The 8570-nt window shown below is 37.4% G+C and overlaps 1 protein-coding gene across 1 annotated transcript; it reads left to right on the top strand.

Annotated features, from left to right (window-relative positions):
- Positions 1 to 280: 280 nt before the first annotated feature.
- Positions 281 to 2867, top strand: LOC133310511 (uncharacterized). Its single transcript, XM_061511441.1, has 4 exons — positions 281 to 348; positions 454 to 879; positions 967 to 1216; positions 2769 to 2867. The coding sequence occupies exons 1-4, from the start codon at positions 281 to 283 to the stop codon at positions 2865 to 2867; spliced, it is 843 nt and encodes a 280-aa protein (XP_061367425.1).
- The last annotated feature ends 5703 nt before the right edge of the window (positions 2868 to 8570 follow it).

The following is an 8570-nucleotide window of genomic DNA, read 5'->3' as shown; positions in this document are numbered from 1 at the left end:
GCTGATACCTTGAGCAGGAAGACTACGAGCGTGGCTAGCATGATGATTGCAGAGTATGAATTGATTGAGAAGTTCAGGGATTTGAGAATTCCCGTGACACCACTTGAGACTTCATATTTTATGACTACAGTTGAAGTCCTAAATTCACTTGTGGAAAGAGTTAAAGCAGCCTAATTGCTTGATGAAGGAATTCAAGGGATGAAAGAGCAAGAGTTTGCAATTCACAGATACTGCTAATGTAAAGTATTACAAGGAATGGTTGGTAGTTCCGAAGGGGCCAATGGTAGAAGAAGTGTTGACTGAGGCCCATATGGGCAAGTACACCATCCATCCAGGTGCCACCAAGATGTATCAAGATTTGAAGCGGAATTTTGGTTGTCTGAGATGAAGAAAGACGTAGCTCAGTTTATGAATAAGTTCCTTATTTGTCAGAAGGTAAAAATTGAGCATCAGAAGCCTTCAGGTTTTATTACAGGCATTAGAGATTCCTGAGTGGAAATGGGCTAGTATATCCAAGGACTTTGTAGTTGGATTACCGAGAAGCCAAGCTGAATTTGATTCTATTTGGTTTGCGGTAGACAGATTGACTAAGTCTGCCTACTTTCTTCCAGTCAAGACGACTTTCTCCACAGAGCAGCTAGCTAGATTATATGTTAGAGAAATTGTGAAGCTTCATTGCGTTCCTGAGAGTATCATTAGTGATCGGGACCCGAAGTTTACTTCCCGCTTTTGGGGAGCATTGCATGATGCTTTAGGTACTCAATTGAGATTGAGTACAACATATCACCCGCACAAGGATCGTCAGACGGAGAGAACCATTCAGACATTGGAGGATATATTAAGAGCATGTGCACTAGAGCAGGGAAATGCTTGGGACAAGTAACTTTCATTGGTTGAGTTCTTCTACATCAACAATTATCATGCCAGTTTGGGCATTGCTCTTTATGAGGCCTTGTATGGCCGTAGGTGTAGGACACTTACATGTTGGAATAAGGTTGGGGAAAAACAGTTATTGGGATCGAAATTGGTCCAAGAGACTACAAAGCAGATAGAGATGATCAGAGATCGGCTGAAGAAAGCTCTAAGCCATCAAAAAAGCTATTATGATAGGAAGCATCGACCCATGGAATTCTCAGAAGGGGATCATATGTTTATCAGATTGTCACCAACCACAGGTGTTGGGCATGCCTTTGGGAGTGAGAAAGTTGAGTCCACGGTTCATTGGGCCCTACCAGATAATAAAGAGGGTCGGACCGGTGGCGTATCAACTTGCTCTACCTCCCAACTTGGCGAATCTACATGACGTCTTCTAAGTGAGTCAATTTCGCTGATATAAATATGATGATTCACACATTGTCCGGCCTGATGATGTAGAGGTTAAGAAGGACCTGAAGTTCGTTGTTGGACTTTCAAAGGTTCTAGCTCGAGATGATAAGCAGCTTAGAAATAGAGTCATTCCCATGATCAAGATTCAATGGGAAGGATTGACACCTGAAGACGCCACATGGGAGAGAGAGGATGATATTCTCCGACGATATCTCGATTTTGATATCAGGTATGATCCGATTTTGATGACAAAATCTTTTTAAAAGGTGTAGTGAATATAATAACCCTAATGACATGATTTTTAAATTAGAGGGTATGATGAGGACCTTATGGTCATAAATAGAATGAGAATGAAATTATAAGAATTTGGATACCCATATTGAGGGTATTCCAGTCGGGTGAATTTTTATCTGCTGTTTTTGACTGCTGGCGCAGTAATAGACTGTAGAATAGGTCCAGTGCAGTGAATTTAAGTTAGAGAGATATCCTAATGATATGAATACCATAAATGATGTAAGCATAAGATTTGATGAAGTTTGATACCCATATTGGGGTATTCTGAACAGTTGAGTTTCAACTGTTGTTTTTGACTGTTGACGCAGTAACAGTCAGTAGAATAGCTCCAAGTTAGAAAATTAGAGTTAGAGAGATATTTTGATGATAAGATTATCATAGATGAGGTTAGTATATGATTTGATGAAGTTTGATACCCATATTAGGGTATTTTGAAAAAGTCACTTCTGTCGGGTATTTTGTACTGCTGTAGAAGCAGCCGGTAGAATCCCGGAATGGGAAAAAGATGAGAAAATGAAAAGAAAGACCAATATATGCCTAATAAGTCATAATTAGGCCAATAATTTTAAATTTAAGAAGATTATGAAATCCGGGTACAGTTAAGAACACCAGTAAAGACTATAGTGCAATTAAACAACTGTTAGTGGCTCTGTGATCGACTAATCAAATTTTTAAGTTATGAACATGATAATTAGACAAAATTAATGTTAAGTACTTAAAGTTAGAGTCTTGGGAGTTTCCGGGTAAAAATTTGACGATGGTTCAGATAAAAATTACATTGGGTCTCACTAAAGGACAAATGCCACTAAAGTGACATGGCACCCCTAATTAGGGCACCCTTCCCCTTCCCCCTCATTGTGAATCAGCAGCCCCCTTCTCACTTCTCTCTCTAAAATTCAAACTTCAAACTTTGCTCTCACTTCTATCTAAGATTCCACCTCCAAAACTGATAACTCTCCAAAAGAGAGTTATTTTTGGGCTTAATTGTGATATTTTGGTACCATGATTGCATATAATTCTCTTGATTTTATATTATTAATGCATGAATTCTATGATTTCATGATTTAATTGAGAATTATGTTAATTATGTGTATTTGGATATAAATGAGCATTGGAAACATTTAAATACACTTGTTATTTTACTGCAGGTCAATGTTGTAGCATCGAAAAGCAGTGCTGTAGCAGTGCAGATGAGTTCAGCAATGCATCATCACCAGCAAGCTATGGATCCAAGCCCAATTAGTTAGAAGAAGTTTCTGAACGTGTAATCAAAGTCCTGAGCTGGCTACGCGCTTTAAAACATTCAAAGGATCACCATTAAAGCTTCATTAAATCAGTGATTACATTTCCAAATTCAGACCTGAAACACGAAATGGAAAGAATCTGATGAGATATGTTGCAGCATTATGCGCTGTCCCTAATCAGCGCTGCAGCAAATAAGGAAAGAATCTTCAATCAAGTGCTGCAACAAAACACAGTTGTATCTTCAATCATAGTTGCAGCAAATAAGGAAAGAATGCTTTGTCAGCATTACAGCAAAACAGAGTGTCATCCTTATCCACTCACACGACAGATTTGAATGAGGATTTACATGGACCTGAAGAGCTGTTTGAGGCCCAGAATATCAAGTATATAAAGGAACGAACCCATGCCCACAGAAAAGAGGCAAGGAACGCTCCACATGCTTTAGACATTCAATCAGATCCTAGAGAGAGAAAGTGGGGGAAACACATAGAGAGAATTTTAGGGTTCGTTGAGAGATCCAAGGAATCAAAGGGTGAGGCTAGGGTTTGGTAGAGAGATCATCAAATCCGATGGATCCCTGCACTATTCCGGCGGCTGAAGCAAGGTTGATGGTGGTGGAGCGTATGGTAGCTGCGGGAGCAGTGCTACAGCAACGTCCCTGTTTTCTTTACTTTAGTTTAATGGAATCTTATTCTTTCTTTGTTGTTTCTTCCCACCCAAGTATGGGCTAAATTGTTATGATTGGGTGATAGAGTACCCTTATCGTGATGTAATCAGTTTGCCTAAACTTTGCTATATAATTGTCCTTTTAGTTGTTTAATAAAGTGCTTATTTTTATTCTTGTTGACTTATCGAGAGAGAGCTGCAAGATAATTAGGGTTTGGGCTATAGAGATATAGGTGAACTCAGAAAGTTATTAAGCATTGTGGTTTAACTAATTTAATTAGTTAATTATGGGTAGAGAGATCATTCACACCACAAAATCAAATGGAACTTGCACTTAATGATTCCTAACTATGTTGGCCATAGAGAAGTGGGACTTAGTATACATGTAGAGTTGGTGAGAGCCCTTGCATGCATTAGTGTTTTGGTTACTGAATGGACAATTGTTGTAGCATGGTTACTGCATTCTGGTGAAGTTGCAATAATGGAGAAATTGATCCCAATCTATCTTTAATACTTGGAAAACCAATTTTATTACTCCATTCTCTTAGTTAATCATTAGTCTTAGTTATTTTATTTCTTAATTGTTAAATTAGTCATTAGCTTATCACAAATTAATATTGTTACCTTAATTGCATCACATTGATCCCAACTTTATAGTTTTCTTCGTGGGAACGATATCTGGACTCACACATCCACTTTATTACTTGTTGACACGTGCACTTGCGTAATGTGTGATTGATAAAAGGGGTACACAATTGCACAACAAGTTTTTCGCGCCGTTGTGTACCCCTTTTATCAATCACACATTACGCAAGTGCACGTGTCAACAAGTAATAAAGTGGATGTGTGAGTCCAGATATCGTTCCCACGAAGAAAACTATAAAGTTGGGATCAATGTGAAGCAATTAAGGTAACAATATTGATTTGTGATAAACTAATGACTAATTTAACAATTAAGAAATAAAATAACTAAGACTAATGATTAACTAAGAGAATGCAGTAATAAAATAGGTTTTCCAAGTATTAAAGATAGATTGGGATCAATTTCCCCATTATTGCAACTTCACTAGAATGCAGTAACCATGCTACAGCAATTGTCCATTCAGTAACCAAAACACTAATGCATGCAAGGGCTCTCACCAACTCTACATGTATACTAAGTCGCACATCTCTATAGCCAACATAGTTATGAATCATTGAGCGCAAGTTCCATTTGATTTTGTGGTGTGAATGATCTCTCTACCTACAATTAACTAATTAAATTAGTTAAACCACAATGCTTAATAACTTTCTGAGTTCACCTATATCTCTATAGCCCAAACCCTAATTATCTTGCAGCTCTCTCTCGATAAGTCAACAAGAATAAAAATAAGCACTTTATCAAACAACTAAAAGGACAATTATATAGCAAAGTTTAGGCAAACTGATTACATCACAATAAGGGTACTCTATCACCCAATCATAACAATTTAGCCCATACTTGGGTGGGAAGAAACAACAAAGAAAGAATAAGATTCCATTAAACTAAAGTAAAGAAAACAGGGACGTTGCTGTAGCACTGCTCCCGCAGCTACCGTAGGCTCCACCACCATCAACCTTGCTTCAGCCGCCGGAATAGTGCAGGGATCTATCGGATTTGATGATCTCTCTACCAAACCCTAGCCTCACCCTTTGATTCCTTGGATCTCTCTCAACGAACCCTCAAATTCTCTCTATGTGTTTCCCCCACTTTCTCTCTCTAGGATCTGATTGAATGTCTAAAGCATGTGGAGCGTTCCTTGCCTCTTTTCTGTGGGCATGGGTTCGTTCCTTTATATACTTGATATTCTGGGCCTCAAACAGCTCTTCAGGTCCATGAAAATCTTCATTCAAATCTGTCGTGTGAATGGATAAGGATGACACTCTGTTTTGCTATAATGCTGACAAAGCATTCTTTCCTTATTTGCTGCAGCTATGATTGAAGATACAGCTGTGTTTTGCTGCAGCACTTGATTGAAGATTCTTTCCTTATTTGCTACAGCGCTGATCAGGGACAGCGCATAATGCTGCAGCATATCTCATCAGATTCTTTCCATTTCGTGTTTCAGGTCTGAATTTGGAAATGTAATCGCTGATTTAATGAAGCTTTAATGGTGATCCTTTGAATGTTTTAAAGCGCGTAGCCAGCTCAAGACTCTGATTACACGTTCAGAAACTTCTTCTAACTAATTGGGCTTGGATCCATATCTTGCTGGTGATGATGCATTGCTGACCTCATCTGCACTACTACAATACTGCTTTCTGATGCTACAGCATTGACCTGTAGTAAAATAATAAGTGTATTTAAATGTTTCCAATGCTCATTTATATCCAAATACACATAATTAACATAATTCTCAATTAAATCATGAAATCATAGAATTCATGCATTAATCATATAAAATCAAGAGAATTATATGCAATCATGGTACCAAAATATCACAATTAAGCCCAAAAATAACTCTCTTTTGGAGAGTTATCAAAAACCTCTCCAAATCACCAAATCTCCTTCACCAAACTTGTTCCCCCCACTATCCTCTAAACAACATACCATTTTCATGGTGTGGATCAAATTTTCGAGTTCCTCACACCACCATACAGCCATGGTTTTTGTGAGTTCATGGACCATGGAGTTGTGCTCTTGAGTTCTCTTGAAGAACAACACATCCTTGCTTGGTTCTCTTGAGTTCTAGTGTAAGTGTTCTTAAACTTTCTTGGAAAATCTCATCTTTTTCTCTTATGTTCATGAGCTCTAACTCTTGAGCATATTTTTGAAGGTATGTTCTTGTTTAAAGGAGACTTCTTGGTGGGAAAAGGTGAAGCTTGAAGCTAAAGGTGTGAGCATGAAGATGTAAGCCTCACTTTGGGAAAATATGACCCAAAAAGCCCTTCCTCCTCACTTTGAATATCACGGTTTTTCATGTGGGTGGGGAGAATATTGTTGAAAAATTTGTAATGTAATGGTTTTGATTATTGTTCTTGAGGGTGTGTGAGTTTTGAACCATGAAATGGTTGGTTTGATGAGAAAAGGTGCAACCTTTGGATCCTTGAGTGGATTTCATGGAAAAGAATGAACTTGAACCCTAAAGGAGGCACATGATGGTTCAACCATCTCATGATGAGCTAGGGTTTGTTGACTAAAAATTGTTAAAAGGTTGTTAAGGGTGGAGCAATCCTAAGTGAAACTAAGAAAGATTAATTAAGTGAGTTATCTCTAAGTGAAACCTACTAATCTTGATTAAGGATGGCTAAAAACCCTAATAAATATAATTAATCAAACCTGCCCCATTTGATATAATGTGGATTACTTGTGTTAAAAATAAGGGAAACATGGATTAGTAGATTAATTAAGTGTAGGTACTAATTAACTAAAGAAAAGACTAAGAAATAAGCCTAAAAATCCTAATTTAAACACCTAAGCAAATCGACCATGTAGGTTTAAATTAGGGTCACTATTTTTAAATTTATATTAAGACCTAATTAGGGCATTAATCTAGTGGTTAAGTAAGGTGGACTATGCATAATACACTAATTAAATATTAAACCCTAAAATTGAACTTAATTAGGGTTTAGGTGCATTAATCAAGCAATTAGTGAACTTGAGGTATCATGACATAATGTGACTAAGTGGGATTTCATAATGTGACCTAATAATAGAAAAATCCAAGAATTAAAGTGATTTAGAGTTGCTAACCAAAGGTAATTAAGGTTTGTTAATTAAACACACTTAGGGTTAAATGACCAGATTTTTGGTTAACTTGGGGAGAGCTTATCTCCCTCTACAGAGGTCTTATAGGAATGTGCCTTATATCATTTTGAAGCTTGAGATGTTAGCTATGTGGGGTAAAAATGTGGTACCATTTGAAGATGTATAGCATTCTGTAGGTTCAATTGAATGGAGACTGCCCTGGGAGGCCATGTGCAGGGGTTGAACATGGCTGTAACTTCCATGAATTGTTTCTCCCTCAGTTATTACTCAAATTAGGCTCATAATATGTCGAATAAAAGCTAAAGGTGTGTGCATAAAAATTTGAGAGCAATTGATTTAGTAGATTTTCCAGAATGGCAGAAATGGTAAGGGATGTTTATGGCTTGGTTCGGAGTTGGCGGACAACTTTGCTTGTCCAACTTCAAACGGTGATAATTGGAGCTAGAAAACTCCAAATGAGGCATGTAAAAACTTGTTGGAAATTTCATTGAGTCTATATTAACATACTAAAAGATGAGAATTTTATAACAAGTGGGTTGCGCACAGTGACTAGAAAACAGAAGCGTGTACAGTTATAGGAAAACCGTAAAAGTGAGATTTAGGCTAAGTGGGTTTATGAGAACCCTTAGTAACTTATAATAATTAATGTTCAAGGTTATGAATGACATATATTGATGATAAATGTCTTGATTAGTTGTAAGTTAAGTGGAAAATGCCTTAGTCTAAGAGAGTTCATTAATGGACTAAGTGTCTAATGAGTTATTGTAGACTTAGTGAACAATTCCTTATGCACTAAAAACATGTAATTAAGTAAAAAATGGCCTAGACTTGTAATGGGCATATTATTGGCATATACGTATGGAAAGTGGAATCATTAAATGATTAAGTCGTGGATATGACTTGATTAATTAATATGTAATTAACGATGTGAATGGTTCCTACTCTAGGTGTGCCTAGAGAACCTTGCACTTGAGGATTATGTGGAGCATACATATTATATTGGAGTGTGGGCTTGTGCTAAGCTCCTTGAGGTAAGCTCGTAGTTCTATTTACTCCTCTCTCTTGTGGCCCCACCATGATGGTGGGCATTATGGTTTTATTGTATGAAAGTATGTGGTATAATGTATATGTGCATTCATTAACATTCATATAGATGTTATATGATTCTTTATGTTATGATGATGCACTGATGATATATGTTATGAGGATCCTTGCCAGTGATCATGGTATGTAGGCTGCCTATGACTTGACTCTGGGAGCTATTTCATACTGAGGTTGTGTTGACTGTCTATGGCTTGACCTTGGAGTCACA

This window comes from Gastrolobium bilobum, unplaced genomic scaffold (genome assembly GCF_033153095.1).
Source record: "Gastrolobium bilobum isolate Gb01-03AN ecotype WA unplaced genomic scaffold, APGP_CSIRO_Gbil_v1 utg4571, whole genome shotgun sequence".
Lineage (NCBI taxonomy): Eukaryota > Viridiplantae > Streptophyta > Magnoliopsida > Fabales > Fabaceae > Gastrolobium > Gastrolobium bilobum.
Note: the sequence above shows the minus strand (reverse complement) of the source record. Positions and strands in the feature narration are given on the sequence as shown.